General features: G+C 37.5%; 1 protein-coding gene across 2 annotated transcripts; it reads right to left on the bottom strand.

Annotated features, from left to right (window-relative positions):
- Nucleotides 1-395: 395 nt before the first annotated feature.
- On the bottom strand, nt 396-19,105 carry HAUS1 (HAUS augmin like complex subunit 1). Of its 2 annotated transcripts, XM_020985761.2 has the most exons (9): nt 18,904-19,101; nt 17,129-17,303; nt 15,508-15,643; nt 14,499-14,633; nt 12,303-12,426; nt 7,746-7,811; nt 4,662-4,733; nt 4,281-4,328; nt 396-676 (listed from the first exon to the last, which is right to left on the bottom strand). In XM_020985761.2, exons 1-9 carry the CDS (start codon nt 18,952-18,954, stop codon nt 596-598), a joined length of 888 nt encoding a protein of 295 aa, XP_020841420.1. In that variant the 5' UTR covers nt 18,955-19,101; the 3' UTR covers nt 396-595. The 2 variants fall into 2 exon arrangements, with proteins under 2 accessions (XP_020841420.1, XP_020841421.1); XM_020985762.2 differs by lacking the exons at nt 396-676; nt 4,281-4,328; nt 4,662-4,733 and adding an exon at nt 6,479-6,716 and having other exon boundaries at nt 18,904-19,105.
- Between the last annotated feature and the right edge of the window lie 892 nt (nt 19,106-19,997).

Below are 19,997 nucleotides of genomic sequence, written 5' to 3' on the forward strand. Positions count from 1 at the left end.
AGCTCCCTCGAATTCTTATCAACCATTAAAACTCAAGTCCTACCTTCCTCAATGGAAGCTTTCCCTTACCACATGTGTTTACCATGATGTCTCATTTCTCAGAACTTGTATAGAACTTCTAACTTATGTCCTATAAGTTAGAACACTTCATCATGATATTCTCTAGTATATACCTTGTTCTTTTCTCAAGATTATAGACTCTTTGCAGGAAGGCCACTCGCACTTATAGATTCTTTTGTATCCTCCCATCACATCTAGTTAGATAGCTCTTGGTTTTCATTTGTGTTGAACTAATTGATTTAAGAGGAAAGATGATAGCTACCATAATATTTACCTAGTTGATGAAATAAAGGATACCAAACCTCTGAACTGTTAAGCACATCAGCACAGAAAACTGACAACCAAGATAATAGTTTATTTTCAGTTAAAAGAAATAGTATTTGGATACAAAAAGGCAATACATATGGGAATTTTTTTTTACATATAAATAAGGATACTATTATTTCATGCAAAGAAACACCAGAATAAGGGATTAGGGAAGGCAGAGAGAAAATACACTCAAAAATTTCAAGTCCTTTTCCATTCACTTTGTTTTTTAGGTAAATCGACGCTTACTTTGATCTGGTAACAATTCCATCATGTCCACCTTCTTTGTCAACTCAGCATCCACAGAATGCTAAAGGAAGAAAGTATTTCAGTACATAGTATTCATGAATATTTGTTTTAATTTCCTATCTTTACTACTCTCTAATTATTTTAAACCAAAGGAGGTTAAGAAAAAAATACATTAAGTTCTGGTATCCCAAATAACATGAATATTTTCAGACATTTCCTGATCTATCTGCCCCTCAAAAGCTTTAGAATGTATACAGGATGTTAGAAAGTTAACAATAATTGATTACAGAAATGCAAATCAAAACAACTCTGAGGTACCACATTACACCTATCAGATTGGCCAACATGACAAAACAGGTAAATGATAAATGTTAAAGATGTGGGGGAAATTAGAACACTAATCCATTGTTGATGGAGCTGTGAAATGACCCAACCATTCTGGAGAGCAATTTGAATTATGCCTAAAGGGCTATAAAAATGTACATACCCTTCGACCCAGCAACAGCACTTCTAGGGCTGTACCCCAAAGAGATCATACAAATGGGAAAAGGACCCACATGTACAAAAATATTTATAGCAGCCCTTTTTGTGGTACCAAAGAATTGAGGGGATGCCCATCAATGGGGGAATGGCTAAACAAGTTGTGGTATATGAATGTAATGGAATACTATTGTGCTATAAGAAATGATGAACAGGCTGACTTCAGAAAAACCTGGAAAGACTTGTATAGACTGATGCTGAGTGAAGTGAGCAGAACCAGGAGAACCTTGTACACAGTAACAGCCACAATGTGCGACGACTAACTTTGACAGACTTAGCACTTCTCAGCAATGCAAGTATCTAAGACATCTCCAAATCTCATGATGGAAAATGCTATCCACATCCAAAGAAAGAACTATGGATACTATTTGCTATTTTTTTCCTTCTGTTCTGTTTTGTTTCCTCTTTCTTGTGGTTTCTTCTACTGGTTCTAATTCTTCCTTACAACATGACTACTGTGAAAATATGTTTAATAAGAATGTATGTGTATAGACAGATGGTGTATCATCTTGGGGAGGGAGGGGGAGAAAAATTTAAAACTCAAAAGCTTATGGAAGTAACTGTTCATAAATCAAAATAAATTAATAAAAAAAAAAATTTTTAAGTTAATAATATGAACAGCAACTAAATCACTTCCCATCACTACTATGCCCCTTCAACCTATCTCTTGCTTCCCTCATTCCTATTAGATGCTATGAATACACAACTCTAGCTCTGCTCCCTCTTCAGTAGTTTCATTCCTATCTTCCTTAGCCATATGCTCTCCAGACCCACTCCAACTCTGTCTACCTTCCTAATGTACTGTCCCTTCTACTGTTTTCAAAGGAACACTTACTTTATTGTAAGCTATGTATCCTTATATTTTTAATAGGCACTTCTTTAACCTCCTGGTTCTCACTGAAAACTAACTTTCCTATGGTGAAACCACATTTCCCTTATAAACTTCTCCATGCAGGATGTTTTTTCTTCCACTCCATAACCCCCTAGGAGGAATTCACATAATCCATTTCTCACTGCTATTTCCAGATCACAGATGTGCCACCATCCCTCCATATTATTTTGAAATCCATGCTATCTATTTATACAACCGCTTCCCATCCTCATGGTTGTCATCTCAACAACCAAGTCACATTCCCACCTTCCTCAATGATCAGTATCTGTCTCAACAGTCTACACCTTCACCTCCTCCCACTGTCATTATTCTCTAAGAAGAGCAGCATGCCAAAGGCAAGGACATATGTTATAGAATGTCACATGTGACTAACAGCAAGTAGGCCAATTTGACTGGACGACAACAAAGTATAAAGAAGAGTAAATATTGTAAAAGAATTCTGAAAAGGTAGGTTGGAGCCAGATTATTAATGGCTTTAAAAAACAATCAGACACATTTGTGTTTTATCCTAAAAGTAACAGGGATCTATCTTCTGGAACCTTTTGAACAGTGGACTGACATAATCAGATCTGTGCTTCAGGATCTCACTTTGGTAACTGTGTAGAAGATGGATTGGAAAGAGGAAAAATTTAAGGCAGAGACCAATTAAGGATGAGATGATGATGATGATGATGATGATGATGATGGTGATGATGATGACGATAGCTGGCATTTATATAGCACTGACTATGTGCCAGCCACTGTGCCACGCACTTCATAAATATTATCTCATTTGATTCTCACAGCAACTCTGGGAGACAGGTGCTATTATTATCCCATTTTACAGTTGAGGAAACTGAGGCAAACAAGGTCAAGTGACTTGCCCAAGGTCACACAGTATTGTCTGAGCTGGGACGCGAACTCAGAATTTCCTGACTCATGTCTGGTACTCTATCCACTGGGCCACCTAGCTGCCCAACACAACGAAGAGGCTATTCCAAGGCTAGTCCAAGTGAGAGATGATGAAGGCCTGAACCATGGTAGTCATTGAAAAAAGAGAAGGGAAAAGAGGTTGTGGACTAGGAAAGGAGTAGTGAAAGGAGAAACAACATAACTTGGTAATGACTGACTATAGGGCATTAGGGAGAATGAGGAGTAAGGAGGGGACAATCCCACACTATGCCACATTCAAGGTAAACTGAAGTGCATTTTCCCTACCTTTGGCCTTAGCTCCTGCCATTCCTTATGCTTTTGATACCTTTCCCCTTATTTCCCCATCTTTACCTATTAAAAATCACACATATCCTTCAATGGTCAACTCAAATGCTACTTCCTCCATTAAGTCTTATCTAATGTTCTCAACCAGAAATGGGCTGGCTGTCTTTCTTTGGAACAAATGGTACTTTCATACGATCAAAAAATTATGGGTTCAGAGTCAGCAGGGGTCTTAGTGACCATTTAGTTTAACTCCTCCATTTTATAGATGAAGGTTTGCTAGAATCTAGGTTTAAGTGACTGGTCTCCAGGGTCACCCAGCTGGTACATATCTGAGGCAGGATGTGAACCCATGTCTTCCTGACTCCATGTCCAGCATCCTATCCAGTATACCAACTGTTCTCCAAATTTTCCATAGCAGTAGAACCCTTCAGTTTAAACAAAACTTTGGCAGAACTCTTTCAGTAAAATCCTCTAAAATTACTTTTAATGCCTACTGACAAACAACATAAAGTTCATTTGAAAACAAACTTGTGGTGTGTCAGAGTTCCTTGTAGTACAATTTAAAAAACAATGCACTATACCAACCTACAATTTACTCATATCTTGTATCATAGTTGAGCATATTTTACCTACCCCCTTAGATCATAAGCTCCTTGAAGGCAACGTGGCATAATAGATAGAGACACTGGACTTAGTAGGAGTCAGGGAGACACATATTCAAACCCTGCCTCAAATACTTACTAGCTGTATGACCTTCACCAAATCTTTTCCCCTCTCTGTGCCTTAGTTTCCTCATCAGTAAAATGAGGAAGTTGGACTTGACAACCCCTAAGGTCCCTTCTAGCTCTAAATCTACAAACCATCCATCCTATAATTACCCTGGTATCTCCCTTAGCACCAAGTACAGTGACCTGCACATAGTTGCTCAATAAATGTTTGCTGAATGAACAAAGAATATGTGTGGGGAAAAACTATTCAGAGAGAACTTTTTTGAACACTATGGTGCCACAATTACAGATTTAATTAAGCTACATACCAGTTCTCGCTTTGCTTCTTCTATTTTCACTTGAGCAAGAGAAGGATTCTTTTAAAAAGGGGAAAAAAAGGTACACATTAGATAAAAGGGAATTTGTTGAGATTTGGGTAAGTCTTAACATGGTCTCTTTAAACAAGTAAAAATGTGGGAATTTTTTTTTTTTAGTGCTATGAATCTTCTTCAAAAGACACTTAGTGAGTATGCTCAGAAAACATACAAAGTTAAGAGACAATAGCGGTTTAGCCAAATGGGAAACACATATACTTCCGAATTAGAAGATTCTAGTAGTGAAACTAAACTCCCAGAAATATGCCCATTATTTCTAAGACTGTTTTGGGATATGAAACATTTTTTAAGGTCACAACACATTGTAATAAATACCGGCATTAAGTCTAAATAGGATTCCAATTTCTTCTTCAAAGGTGCAGTCTGTTGTTTTAGTTCAGCCAGTTTCTAAGGAAATACCAGAACCAAATCACCAAAGAGCAACAGAATGATAAAAATATTTAAAGCTAAAAAAACCCCCAAAAAACCACAGTATAACCGAGTTTCAAAAGTAATTGGAAAGAAGAAAAACTACCAATGAAAACAGAAATTTTACAAGTAGTTTAAAAGAGGAAACTTATACATCCAACATTAAAAGAGAACAGGAGTCACACATGGGCTATATAATCTGAAAAAGGAATGTCATGAGGGCAACCGTCAAAATTCCAATTATATGATGTCTAGGAAGTATCAACTTCAATGCCAAATAATCAAAATGGAAAAGAAAAGGACAGCTAAGGTTTACAAGAGCTGCAAGACACACACATACAACACTGAGGGGGGAGGTGGGGAGGGAAAGGGAGGGAGAGGGAGAGAGAGGGAGAGGGGAAAGAGGTGGGGGAGAGAGAGCGAGAGAGAGAGAGAGAGAGAGAGAGAGAGAGAGAGAGAGAGAGAGAGAGAGAGAGAGAGAGAGAGAGAGAGAGAGAGAGAGAGAGAGAGAGAGAAAGTTAGCCTTTAGAGTTGGAAATATAGAGAATGAAGAATTAAGAAAAACTTGAGAAGACTTGTTTAAATTGATGCAGACTGAAGAGAGCAGAACAAAGAAAACATATATAATGTTCATAATGTAATGTAAAGGACATAATGTAAGGACAACACTGAGATATACAGGAACTCTCATCAAAGCAATGACCAATCTTGACTCCAGAGGACTGAATAGGTACAGAATGTGGGACACATCATCAGGCATGGACAATGTGTTGGTTTATTTCATTTAACTATTAACTTCTTTGTTATTAGGGAAGGTTGCATGGGGATTGAGAGGGATTGGGAAGCAAGAAGAAAGATTTAAAAAGCATCAATAAAACATTTTGTTTTAAATAACAATAAATAAAACGAATCCTAGTCTATTAAGAGCAAAACAAATAGCAAAGAAACGCACAATATCAGTGGAACTACAAAGAAATAAAGAGAATAGGAAAAATACTGACATGCTAATAAGCACTTCAAAGATGACTTCATCAAAAAGACACATTGTAAAGAGTAAACAAAAATAACATTAACAAAAAGTCATACTAAAAGTATACAGATACATAGATACAAAGTGGACCAAAGAAATCAGATATAGTTTGCATTCTGCCACTCAAAAACAAGAAAACTATACGAAAAAATGAGACATGGAGAATCATGAGACTCAATTTCAAAACAGCTAGGTGGCACAATACATAAAGCACTGGGAATGGAGTGTGGAAGACTTTGAGTTCAAATCCAGCTTCAGATCTATTAGCTTTGTGACCCTGGGCAAGTTATTTAATGCTCTCTTTGCCTCGCTTTCCTCAAATGTAAAATGGGGATAACAAAAGTACTTCCTTTGCAGAGCTGTTGTGAGGATCAAATGAGACAGTATTTGTAAAATGCTTATGTACTAAAAGGCCTAGGTCATGGTAGGTGCTAGATAAATGTTTTTTGTTTTTCCCCTTTCCCCTCTTCCACCTCTAAATCCTTTGATCTGCAATGGTCTTGGCATATTTGGTAATGAAAATTCTAACTCTCCTTCATGCTGGGCTTGGGGGGTGGAAGGTTGGCGGGTGGGGGCGAACGACTTCAAGGACTTTACTACCATCTCAAACATGATCAATAAAAATTTTTGTGTTGATTCAGAACTTGATGAACACCAAAAAAAAATCAGCACTTCCATATACAAAAACTAGGAATTATTGTGAAGGATAAATGTGTTTATTTTTATAATGCAGTTAAAAGCAACATTTTCAATTTTTTAAAATGTTTTTATATCTTGTTTTTATTTCCAAATATAACCCAACTGCCCACCCAAGTGAGACATCTCTTATAACAAAGAACAAAAAGAGCTGAAACTTCTGAGAGTTCAAGAAAACTAACCAACATTTCCCTGGAGTCTGACAGTAAATACAATGTTTCCAGAGTCTTGCACCTCTGTAAAGAAGGGAGAGGAGTGCATTTTTTTCATCTCTTCTTCAGAGTTAGTGAAGGTCATTATAACAGAATTAAGTTTCAGGAATAAAACTTATTAAAACAAAAATAGGAAGACAAAGTGGCTATATGAACCATAAAATATTACCAACTTCTGTTTTGGCTGCAGTTTAAAATATTAAAGTCCAACTCATTTTTTAAAATAAAAAAAATCACAACTACCTTTTCAAAAGTTTAAAAGTCCCCCCCCTTTTTTTTTTAACATCTAGTACTGCCCAAATACAGTACTTCTATGACTTTTCATTTTTCTTTTGATATTTTTGGGGGCCTTTTGGGGGTATTACTGTTTGTCTGCATCCTCTCCAACATTTCCCTTTTTCGGTCAACTTTGCCAATCTGATGGGTATAGGCTGGAACCTCAGAATGGCTTTAATTTATATATCTCTAATTATTAGTGACTTGGAACATTTTTTTTTCATGACTATAGGTAAACTGGATTTCTCCCCTGGAGAACTGTCAAGCACAATTTAGAGAGAAAGAGTAAAGGCACTGATCTGCACAACTTGAGAAGAAGAAAAGGCTTTAGGATACAGAGCTGAGAAGTCGTAAGTATAGAAATAAGGATACATTCCCTAGGGATAATCTCATCAGGAACATTGGCAATGGGGGACAACCATATCTAAATTCTTCCAGAGTCCCCAACTGTCATGATCTTTGAGAAGCACTGGGCTAAATAAGTACAGAATGAGGCACATATTTTCATACAAGGACAATGTGTATTTGTTTTAACTGAATATACTTATTTCTTACAAGAGACAATAATATTATGTGTGAGGGGAAAAGTCATTCAGAAGCAACAATTATACATCTTTTTAAAAAGTCATTAAATATTTTTAAAAGAAAGCAAAAATAAACAGTATTTTAAAAGAAATCAAGTTTCATTCAAATCAAGTAACATGTTTTTAAGGGCCATGTTAAGTTTTTAGATTATTCAAAGAAACAGAAGATTCAGTTAGGTTAAAAGCAGCTCACCTCTGAAAGTGCCATCAATGACTGATGAGACAGAGAAGCATCCATCCCTCGAGCTGAAAGTTGCTCCTATAAAACAAAAACAAAGAGCTTAAAATTCATAACAACTGTTTTTCAACTGAACACGCTGCTATAAATTTTCAGTAGCATAAGCTTTAGTAAATTTAAGCTGTAAGCCACAGAGAAAAGTACTACCCTATTCATACATCCAAGTACCTTTATCTATTCATTAATAATACATATGCTAACATATATGATACAGTATTTGCCAACATAAAGAATGAATAGCTCCTATGAGATATTTTGTTGCATAAAAGAAAATTAGTGACAATGAAAATCCCACTCTTTTAGGGAAACTATCAGGGAAAGATAATTATAAAGATGCACCTCACGGCTCAAATCTATTAATGAAAAATAATACCCAAAAGGAGTCCCCTACTAAGAATCCAGTAAGAATTTAATATTTGATAAAGGGGACACCTAGCAGATAAGTAGTGATCCTAAATTAAAATAATAAGAGTACCCAAGAAAGTAAACTTGGAAAGTCATAAGTATGAAAAATAAGGTTCTGAGTAAAGAAAATCTGGAAATAACTATTAATCTGATTAATCCCTGAGGGTAACCAGTAAATTTATTACAGTGTCACACTGATTTAAAAATAATTCACTGGGGCAGCTAGGTGGCACAGTGGATAAAGCACCAGCCCTAGAGTCAGCCCTGAGTTCAAACCTAACCTCAGACACATAACACTCAACAGCTGTGTGACTCTGGGCAAGTTACTTAACCCCAACTGCCTTACCAAAAAAAAAAAACTCACTAAGTAAGTAGGGTTAAGTGTACTAAGGAACATTTAAAGGGCAATGGAGAGAACAATAAAATTAAGTCTTTTCCATTTCAATTATGATGGTCCACCTGCTCTTCTTGTATCATATTTACTGATCTTATGGGCTGAATATAAATAGAAAATATGAACATATTTTATATATACATATAAAATATATATAATATATATTTTCTGCATAAATATAAAATATAAAATAAAACCTCACAAACACCGAACACAACAGTTAACTTGGAAGAGCTAAAGAATCCATGAAAAGGCCCAGCCACTCACTTCTGAGAAGTCTGTTTCTTTTCAGGGTTTGGTGGGGCCTAACAAATTCAGTTCATAAAAGGCCAAGGGATCAATTCAAAACCAAGAGAACGCAGTATTCAACAGGTGGGGCCTAACAAATTCAGTTCATACAAGGCCAAGAGATCAATTCAAAACCAAGAGAAGGCAGTATTCATTTCAGTATCAATAATGAGAAAAAGGCTGAGTCATCATTGCTTTCATTTATGATTAAAAATAAATGAAAAACCTAAAAAAAGAGAGATAAAAGCCTCTACTCAGTATTTTTGTATCAAAACTTCCACATTAAAACAAGAGTAGATGGGGCAGCTAGGTGGCGCAGTAGATAGAGCACTGGCCCTGAACTCAGGAGGACCTGAGTTCAAATCCAGCCTCAGACCAAACACTTGACACTTACTAGCTGCGTGACCCTAGGCAAGTCACTTAACCCCAATTGCCTAGGAAAAAAAAAGAGTAGAAAACTACACATTGTATAGGATTAGCAAAAACTGCACTGGAAGAATCTGAAGAACATTACCTTTTCTGTTTTGATAAGTTAAAGTCAATTTGTTAATGTTATTACTTGGCTTCACTTTCCTCCCCTTGAAGCCCTGATTATTAATAGTGCGATTATCATCTAGTCCTGAATTCCCTTCTGCCTTTTCCTATCATTGCACACATCTTATCAAACAACTCAGGAACATCTGCTCCACTCACCTCCTCTAGTCTTCAAATGCTGCTTTTTGTTGTTTGACTCTGTGGCCCCCATTATGAGGTTCTCTTGGCAAAGATACTGGAGTAATTTGCCATTTCCTTGTCCAGTGGATTAAGACAAACAGAAGTTAAGTGACCTGTCCAGGGTCACATAGCTAGGAAGCATCTGAGGCCACATTTGAATTCAGGTCTTTCTGACTCCAGGCCCAGTGATCTGTCCACTAAGTCATCTAGCTCTCTAAATGCTGCTTTACAGAGCTGGTAAAAGGCATACAATCGAGCTAATTGGATCCACTACTATTTATTTTAACTGATCTCAATTAGGCCCTCACTACAGCAAGGAAAGTCCTTGTCCTCTTTCCGAAAAGTGACTACTTCAAACCTACTCCTTTATTTTCAATCCTCCCTCACCCACTTTCTTAGTTGAGGACCTCAGTTTTTACTTTACTAAGCAAAAAGGTCATTCACTGTGAGTTCCCTTTTCTCTCCTTCTATGCATCTCATTACTCCTTAAAATCATCCCTCATTCTCTATTACTACTATCTCTGATTGTAAGGTAGCTGTTCTCCTTAACAAGGCCCATCCCAATCTATATGCCCTTGATCCCATACCCTCCCATCTTTTTCACTAGATTGCCGCCACTATTATCTCCTCTTTCACTAACTTTGAATCTCTCCCTAGTGGTTCCTTTACAGCCTATGAACACATCCAAGTCCCAGTCATAATTACAACACATTCTCTAGACCCAATTATTCTCTCTATCATCAAATATCTGTGCCTCTAGTTCCTTTCCTCTCTTCTAAACTCTTAGCAATTTAGCTTCTAAGTTTACTAACAGCAGATGTCTGATCGCGTTACCCCATAACTCAATAACATCCAATGGCTCCCTATTACCTCTAAGTCCAAACATAAACACCTTTTGTCATTTAAAATGCTCTACAAGTCATCTGGCCCCTTCTTCTTTTTCCAGACTTCCTATACATTATTCCCCTCCACACTCTCTGATCTAGGTACATAGGCTGCTCCATATACACAATGCCCACTCTCACTCTCTCATCTCGAAGTATTTGCACTGGCTGCTTGAATGCTTCTGCCTTTTAGAATCTCTGTTTTCTTTCAAGACTCAGCTCAAACATTACTTTCTACAGGCCAGTTAATGTCTTCCCTTTCAGGTTACCTTATATTTACTCTGAATATAATTTTGTTAGGCACACGTCTCACATGTTAGAATGTAAGCGTCTTCAAGACAGGGACTGTTCTTGCCTTTTTTTTTTTAAAATCCTAACATTTACCAGAGTGCTTGGGACAGAATATCTTTGGAAATCTTTTGGGAAAAAAAAAAGAAATCTTTGACTGGAATCAAATAAATAATAAATCATTGCTTGATTGGAAGATCTGTGCCTCAGGAATCTGTTGTTGGCCCTCAGATGTTTAACATTTTTATCAATGATTTGAATAAAGGCATAAGTGGACCATGTATCAAATCTACAGATGACATACAGTTAGGAACAAACATTGAATGAATGACACAACTATGATCCAAAAATACAACAGTTTGAAATGCTAGGCTTATCTAATAAGATGTAATTTAACAGGTATAAATACTGTCTTGCACTTGGATTAAAAAAATCAATTTCAAGGCAAGATGTTCTGAAGAGTACAAGACAAGAGGACCATGGCCAGCTAGTGCATCGGAAAAAGTTCTGGGGATTTTAGTGGACTGGAATCTGAAACAGAAACCAAAAATTCTAATACAATCTTTGGCTACAGTATAAGACATACTATTCAGAAGAAAAGAGGCAATAATCCAACTACACTCTGACCTTGTCAGATCTCATTCAGAGTACTATTTTTATTTCTGGATTCCACACTGTAGGAAGCAAACTGATAAGCTTGTGAGCCTCTAGAAGGCAATCAAGATGGTGAGGGGCCTTGAGAACCTGCCATGTAAGGATCAGCTGTAGAAACTGCAGCAATGAGGAAAAAGGCTTATGAGGGACATGATAGCAGTCGTCAAGCATCTGAAGATCTGTCATATGGCAGAGGTATTGAACTTTTTTCTGGTTGGCCTCAGAGGGCAGAACAAGGAGCAATGAATGAGAAATCACAGAGGGGTACATTAGTTTTGATGTCAACAGTAACTTCCTAACAGGGCTATCCAAAATGAAATGGCCTATCTCTTCAAGCAAATGCTAGATGACAAACTAGATAGCTTCTCAGGCCCCTAGATTTTATTACCTTAGGCAAGATGTTTAACCTTTCTGAGCCTCAGTTTTCTCATCTTTAAAACAGAGATGAGAAGTATAATGGATAGAGTCAGCCCCAATCAGGAAGATGTGAGTTCATGTCCTGCCTCTAATATACACTGACTGGGAATTTGATCCTGGACCCATCACAACCTCAGGCACCCCTAAGACTATACATTACACAGCAGGTGCCAGTCTTCGTCGGGTAGAGAGTTTGCTTACTTGGAGTTCCCTACACCAGTAAAATTACAGGTCCTGTATTCCTTTCCCCCCACTATCTCCCAAGGAGGTACTCCCTATCTCACAGGGTTGTTGTGAGGAAAGTCCTTTATACACTTTAAAGTGCCATGTTAGGGTGAGTTTTTTTAAATTATTTTCTTCTGAGCAGAAATCCTCAGGCTCTTAGTACCCCACTACCCTGAAGTCTGAAATTCTAAAGGAAATGAAATCATGGTACAAAACTGATTAGATTCAGTCCTTTATACAAACCTCTGCAGCTTTGATTCTTAACCTGAGGTCATCAGATTTGGCTTTTAGAAAATCTATATTCGAAATTCGACTGTCAACTTTGGCTTTTTCCATGGAAAGATGCAGCTCTGCTTTCTTGAGGTCCCTTTAAAAGGTAAAGTTTCCTTATTTAAATGCAGTATTTTTTTAAAAAAGCATTGAACAGCAATACCAGTTTTTATATTCAACTTTCTATTATCCATTTGTGGAATACCTGTTTTGTTGACTATATGTTGTAATTTTAGACCCCAGGGTAGGATCTAGCTTACTCTAACCACCCAACATACTCTTGGTTAACTCCCCCACATCATCAGTTGGCGTTTTGCTCAAAGAATGCAAATTAACACCAGCCCTGGATTCAGGAGGACCTGAGTTCAAATCTGGCCTCAGACATGTAACACTTACTGTGTGACCTTGGGCAAGTCACTTAACCCCATTGCCTAGCCAAAAAAAAAAAAAGAATTCAAATTAAGATTAACATCACGTCAAACATACTTAGGAAAGTAAATCTGCTGCCCCCAAAAGTTATGAAATACATTCCAAAGCTACTTTGAAATTTATTTTTAACGCACTCTATTGTGGATTATACTTCTCCAGTATAACGACAACAGTATACAGAACTGGAAAGGGAGATCCTGAAAGAACTGTTTTTTTAATTTATTTTTGGAAAAAGCTACACTTTTTTGTTAGTATTTGATTTCTCTTATTATCAAAATTAAGAAATCCCAGTGTTATCAGTTGAAAGAACGAATGGGCTACATTAGATAAAACTATCTATCAAACAAGTAAACAATTCTGAATACAAGAATATTTGACATGTAGACTATTTAAGATTACAATAGATTCCTGTTCTAGTATAGTCTATAAGGATGGGAAAGAATGACAATATCATTTAATTATCACACATATAAAAATAGGATCTATATATTCTTTAGATAAGAAAATAACGAAGTTTCATTCTAGTATAATTGTCAATAATTTATTAAATGTCTACTAAATACAAGACATGGATGATTTTCTAAGTTTCCCTCAACTTTTAATGTTTTACATTTTGCAATATGTTTTGCAATAATGTTATGCATTTTGCATAAGCAAAATCTCTCTGTGTCTCTCTCACTTTCTCCCTGCTTCTGTGCAAAGAGAAAACAGAATCAAAGATATTGCCACTAATCTGCTATGTGACTGAACAAATTGCTTTTCCTCTCCAGACCCATTTTCTCTTCTGTAAAAATGAGAGTGTTAAATACAATGATGTCTAAGGTTTCTTCCAACTCTAAAAATTACATGAATCTATGACACTAACAGGGCCAGCAGGTACCCTATGAGTATATTTCCAGATGGAATAAAGCACATATGCCTCCACAGATACCAAAGTATTTACTGCAGCAGTTTCTGTGATGATAATGAACTGGAAATAAAGTAAATGCCTATCAATTGGGGAATGGCTAAACAAACTACAGTACATGAATATAATGGAATATCATTGTGCTGTAAGAAATAACAAATGTGATAAACACACACAAAAAAGGACAAGATCTACATGAACTGAGGCAGAGTAAAATAAGCAAAGCCAAGAAAATAATGTACGCAATGACTATAATAATGTAAACAGAAAGAACCACCCAAAAAAAATCAGAAGTGAACGCTATAAAAATTATAACAAGTATGGCTCAAAAAAAAAAGGAGATATAAAAAGATACCCTCATTCTACCCTTTTGCAAAGGAGTTTCTCAAACGTGTACATTGTACATATTTCAGACTTTTTCAGTGTACTGATCTGTTATGCTGATTTCCCCCCCTCTTTTTCTTTGGTCTTTAAAAATGACTATTTGTTACATGAGATGGCTCTCTGGAAAGGGAAGGAGAAGGAATACTGGTAGAAATTATGGTAACCCTAAAAACATACTTTTTAAAAAAGCACATGTTCATGGGCACCAAAATACTATTGCACATTTAAAGAGAATTCTTTGTCCCTTAACACCCCCAAGCCCATAAATAAGGGTTTAAAAGAAAATGCATGTCATCAAGGAAGAAGTAAAACACACAGAGAAATGGGCAAATACGTACTAGAAAATGGCAGCTCTAAATCATATAAACTTGTCCCAAATTAATGATCACACAATATTCCATTCTGCCTTTGCAAATTAAGACGGCCGCTATTTCCCCTCATTTACTCACTCTCGCAGACATTTTTCTAGTATTAGAGTTGCAGTTAGGTTTTTTCCCAATTTGCTCAATTCAACCTCCATTTCTTCGTTTCTGGCTTTGGTGCGAAAAAGATCAGCAGCCAAACTATTCACTGCAGGGATAAAACTAAAGACAAAAATCTGATCACAAAACTGGAGATCTGATGCTCTACAAAGACCAATCGCACAATTACTTCTTATTTCTAAAAATCCCTTTTGGCCTTCTACTTCCCTGAATAAAAAGAACAGATGTTTTCAAGTCAAAAGACCTGAGTACTAGTTAATGTGCTGACAACTTCTAGCTGTGTGACACTGGCCAGGTCACCTAACCTCTCTGAGCTTCACTTTTCTTTTATAAACCCAAAGCACTCCATAAATATGTTACTATATTAACTATCAATTACCTACCTGTGAAGTATGCATTTTTAAAATTAACCCTGTATGGATTCTTATAATCTGAATATACATATACATACCATTTGCTAGGTGCTCAGGTATGCACGCATGCATATGCGCTCTGTCTCTGAGAAATATGTTCACTGGATGAAGTGCGGATCCCTCTCCCATTTGAAGAGTAACAGAGGAAGGAGAGCTCTGAAGCCAAGAACCTTTCAACCATGGACACAGGGTCATCTAATCTACTGCTTTTCTTATTGTTTTTAGGGAACAATACTAGCACTCCATATTGTCCCACACCCTTCCTAATAATAAGAGATGAAAGTCATCCAAATCTATGCTGAAATTAAATGAAATGAACAGGGCTAAAAAAATGATGTTTGGTCCTGGGAGAGAAAAAATTATTTAATTAATGGATCCTCTAATGCCCTATATTAATCTGAACTAATGCACCTTTCATTAGCTCATGGAAAATAAACATTTGACCAAATTCATTTTTTAGCCCATACCATTATTATTCTAAACTGAACACTTCTCAGAATAAAAAAGTCATTAAATCAATACCTTTTGGGGCAATTCACTGGCAGACATTACAACTGACTTACCTAGCTAGGGAGGTATCCTTTGTTTCAAGCACCAGTGCACTGTCAACTAATGCATTAAGATAGCTGCTTCCAATACTAGAAAGACTGGTGAAAGACAAATTGACACTTTCCATGAGAAGATCTTGGAGATACTTAGCTGAAAGATTAAAAAAAAAAACTCATAATGAATGCCACAATTATTGTAAATCATGAATCTAAATCAACTCTTAATTGATTATTCCTGTATTTCTACCATCCCTTTTAAGCACTTCAGGCACATTCTGATTGTAACTCTTACATTTTCCTAGGTAGCGAATATTGAACATTTATAATGTAGAACCTACTACGTGCCAAGTACTGTGCTAAGCATTTTACACATATTATCTTATGTAATACTCACAATAACCCCAGGAGGCAGGTAGGACTATTATTATCCCCAGAGAAAACTCAGGCAAACAGAGGTTAAGTAATTTTGCCTAGAGTCACAGACCTAATAAATGTGTAAGGCCAAGTATGAACTCAAGTTTTCCTGATGTCAGGCATGGGACTCTATCCACTGCACTACCTAATTGCCTCTAGATGTAATGACAAAAAAAACAAAACCTGACATATGGACACAGGACCACTAGATCTAACATTTTAATTGATCAAATCAGTCAAATGTTATTTTTCCCAGTAAAGTTTGAATTAATTGACTGACTATTCTGGTGTTAATGGTAACATTTCGTGTTTTTTGCTTCCTAGATCAAACTTTTCTATTAATTCCTTCTCCAAAAAAAAAAGCATTATCTATGTACTTTTGAATTATTTTTATGCTGCATTACCACAACCACAGAAATTAGACATTGACCATGTTATCATGTGCATTACTAGAGGCACATGGCCTTGTGAGTTTGGACAATTAAGGCTATACTAGTGATCCACAAGCTGAAAGTTTTGGCCTACTCTAGTCCCAGCTTTGAAATCATAGCTTTCTTGCTTGAGCTGGGTAAGAAGGTGGCTTATTCTCAAATATTAAAAAGTTTGCAGATTCCAAAAATCTGTACAATTATTATTAGACAGTCTGGCAAGTAATATCCTAAAATTGGCTTCCAATATTCACAAAACACTATGTTGGGCCATGTGGGTGATACCAAGAATAAGACATGGTCTCTGCCCCCAAGAAGCTTCCCATCTAACTAGGGAAATAACATATACACAACCAATAATGTAAAATAGTATAGGCCAAATAGTACATGAAGGAGGTTTAAAATGCCATGAGAATTCTGTGAAGGTAGTGATCATGTGCAGTCAAAGAGATCAACAGGCATTTTTGGAAAAGGCTGGCATTTGAAATGGGCTTTGAAGTCTAGGTAACTTTTGCAATATCTGTAGGGTGGAGAGAAATAGTATATTGGAAAGAGTGAAACTTTGAAGTCAAAAATACTAGGTTCAAATCCAAGCTCTATCACTACTCTGTATGATCCTGAGCAAATCATCTAATCCCTCTGGACCTCAGTTTCCTCATCTATAAAATAAGGATTTTGAACTAGATGACTTCTAACATCTATTCTAATTTTCTATGATTTAACTCCTCTGCATCTCACACAAAAAGCTTACTTAGTTTTACAAAAATCAGTGAAGATTCCAAAGTTAAACTCACCTTCTGATTCATATTCTCTTGCCTTCTGTTTCAAGTCTTCTATTACCAAGGAGACATCCCTGTCTCGTGCTTTGTTACATTCTGAAAGGTGATATAAGATATCTGTGGTCCGTGGATTCACCTCATATTTCGGAATGGGCTGATCACCAAAAATCTTTTTCAACCATAAGGCAATCTGATTATTGAAAGGAATACATTCCACATTAAAAACATTTTAATAGTTGACATTTATATAGTACTTGAGGTTTACAAAGTACTTTTTATCATTTAATCATCACATACTTATATTTAATATTTGATCCTCATAACCCTATGAGGTCGACATTATTAATATCCTCATTTTACAAAGAAACTGAGAATTTCAGAGGTTAAGTGAATTGTCCAGGGTCACAGCTAATAAGTAACTGAGGCAGATTTCCGACTCAGGTTTTCTTTACTCAAGTCTATCATTACTTAACTACTGAACAACCAGAAAACCAACAAAAGACAAGGGAAAAGGAGACTAAAAGCCACCTACTTATCTACCAGTGTATTTTATTAACACTTAACACGTATTCATTTCAGAAATCAAATATCTAGTAACAATCTGGAAACAGGGAATAACATACCAACACAAAATTCCAAGAATATGGTCTATTCCACAACGAAACAATTTGGTTAAATTTTTTAAAGAGCAGTGGATCAAGCTGAGCAGACGAAATAACTTCTGTACCTTATTTTGTAAACCCTTAAGTCTTATATAAATACAGTTGTAATAGTTTTCCTTATGTGAGGTTTAAGTGAAGAGGTTACAAATACTCCACGACTGTGTAACTCTTAGACAAAAGTAATGGGGGAAAAAAGGAGAGGGAAGAGAAAGGGAACAGTATCATAATTCAGTGAAAAGAATGCTATGTCTTGAGTCAGAGCACCTGAGTTCAAATCCTGTGTGAACTTGGGCAAACCCAATTGTTCACTCTCCTTTACTCTATGACCCAGCTACAGCGGCCGATTTGTATTTCCTTGAATAAGAAACACCATCTCCGTGCCTTTGCACTGCCCCCCCCACCCCTCCCATTCCCACTTGGACGTCTCAGTTTTCCTGACTGTTCAAGCCTCGGCTCAAACCCGACCTTCTGCGGAAGGCCTTTTCTAGTCCCCCCGGCGGCGAGGGTCTTCCCCTCCCAGACTATCTTCCGTCTTCTCTTTACATATTTTGTACTTAATTACTTACATAGTCTGCCCCATTAAATGTCGAATGAATAGATGCCCTAACATAATTGAATGAACAGATAAATCCTTGCGCCCATTTCTAAACTGCTACAATTTACCTCCGTTAAACTCACTCTGCCGCTTTCTCTGTCCCTACCCCCGCTGAACAAGGAGACGGCGGGGGACGCGGCTGCTAAACTGGGGGGGGGGGGGTCTGAAGGGAAGAGGCACAGGACGAAAGGAGGGTTTGGCCATAAAAGCCACCAGATCTCCCCGCCCCAGCCTCCTGAGCCATAATCGATTAATCTGAAAATAAACATTTATGAAGCGCCTACTGTGTGCCAAGCACTGCTAAATGAGAATACGTCAGAATACGTTTCCCATCTGGTGGGAGATGGGGCTGGCTGCGGCGGGTCCCAGAGGGGGGAGGGATCCACTGGAAGTGGGGATCCACTGGGGGGACAGGCGCAGACAGGGTGCTTGGAGACCTCGGATGGGGGAAGGGGGAGGAGACGGCACTTGTTTGGAGGCTGGGGCAGCCACGAGTCGAGGTCCAGGGTCCCGCGGCCCCCACTCCCGATCACCTTCTCAGCCTTTTCCTCCTCCTCCTTCTGCTCCTCCTCCTGTCCCTCCATAGCCTCCGCCCGCAGAGTCCGCGGCTCCCGCCACGGTCCGTGATGCTCCGCGCCACCAGCTCTGCCTCTAACTAGGTAACTTCCAGTTAAGCAAGAGGGGTCGCTCGTGCCTGGGAGGGAGAGAGAGGGGGAGGGGGAGTGGCCGTATGCGACTTTTCCGGCAGAGTGCCCGTCCCCCACCGGCCTTTCTGGGAGTTGTAGTTCTTTCGTGGGCCACCGGAAATGGTTACTACTTCCTAAGTCCCGCCTACTGGCTTTCCGCACCCTTTTCTTGTTGGCCCGGAAGGCTTATGGGCAAAACTCTAATCCGAAATGACCTTGTTCTCTTTCCTTTTCTTTGTTTACTTTCCTTCTCGTTTATTTTTCCGACTAGAATCCTTGTCTCCTAAGAATGCCTGCACTTCGTATTGGTGCATACACTTTTCACTTTATTTTTCTTGCATTTTTGTGTAGGTGTGGGTTATTTGTTTTGTTTGCAACAGGGTAATGTGGAAATATGTTTTGAATGAATCTCAAGTGGGTAAGGGGCGAAAGAGAATTTGGATCTCAAAAATTTTTAGAGGTGAATGTTAAAAAATAAAAAAGTAATTAGGAAGTATCTAACGAAATAAAAATGTAAGAAGAATGCACTTTTACATGCTTTGTTTAGCAAATGAAATTTTGATGAACATCAATTGTAAAAAGTGGAACTTGAAAATCCAGCTAAAACAGAACAAAACATTGTCCTGCTTCTTGCTCTCAGTGATGCTTCTTGCCTATAAACCCTTAAACTTGGGCAAATCACTTAATTTTCCTAGTGCTGTTTCTTCATGGGTAAAACGAGGGAGGTGGCTTAGATTGGTGATCTATAATGTTAGGATCCTTCAGATCCCTATTAGTGACTTTGCCTCACATCTAATTCCAACTGGAAGGGACAGCAGTCCCACTTTCTGGGCATTTTCTACTAGATTATATGCTCCCTGAGAGCAGGCACTATTATGAACTTCTGTATTTCCCTGCATAGTAGATAGTAGTTATATGTTAAATCAATAAATACCCTAGCT

Source organism: Phascolarctos cinereus, unplaced genomic scaffold (genome assembly GCF_003287225.1).
Source record: "Phascolarctos cinereus isolate Bilbo 61053 unplaced genomic scaffold, phaCin_HiC Scaffold_4;HRSCAF=312, whole genome shotgun sequence".
Lineage (NCBI taxonomy): Eukaryota > Metazoa > Chordata > Mammalia > Diprotodontia > Phascolarctidae > Phascolarctos > Phascolarctos cinereus.

What these genes read in the sequence shown, in the direction of transcription:
- HAUS1 (XM_020985761.2), bottom strand. Translation starts at nt 18,954, where the DNA reads ATGGAGGGACAGGAGGAGGAGCAGAAGGAGGAGGAGGAAAAGGCTGAG. An exon ending in CATTGATGGCACTTTCAGAG is followed by an intron (nt 4,734 to 7,745) that starts GTGAGCTGCTTT and finishes GTATTTCCTTAG; the next exon opens with AAACTGGCTGAACTAAAACA. An exon ending in AAGAAGCAAAGCGAGAACTG is followed by an intron (nt 677 to 4,280) that starts GTATGTAGCTTA and finishes TTCTTCCTTTAG; the next exon opens with CATTCTGTGGATGCTGAGTT.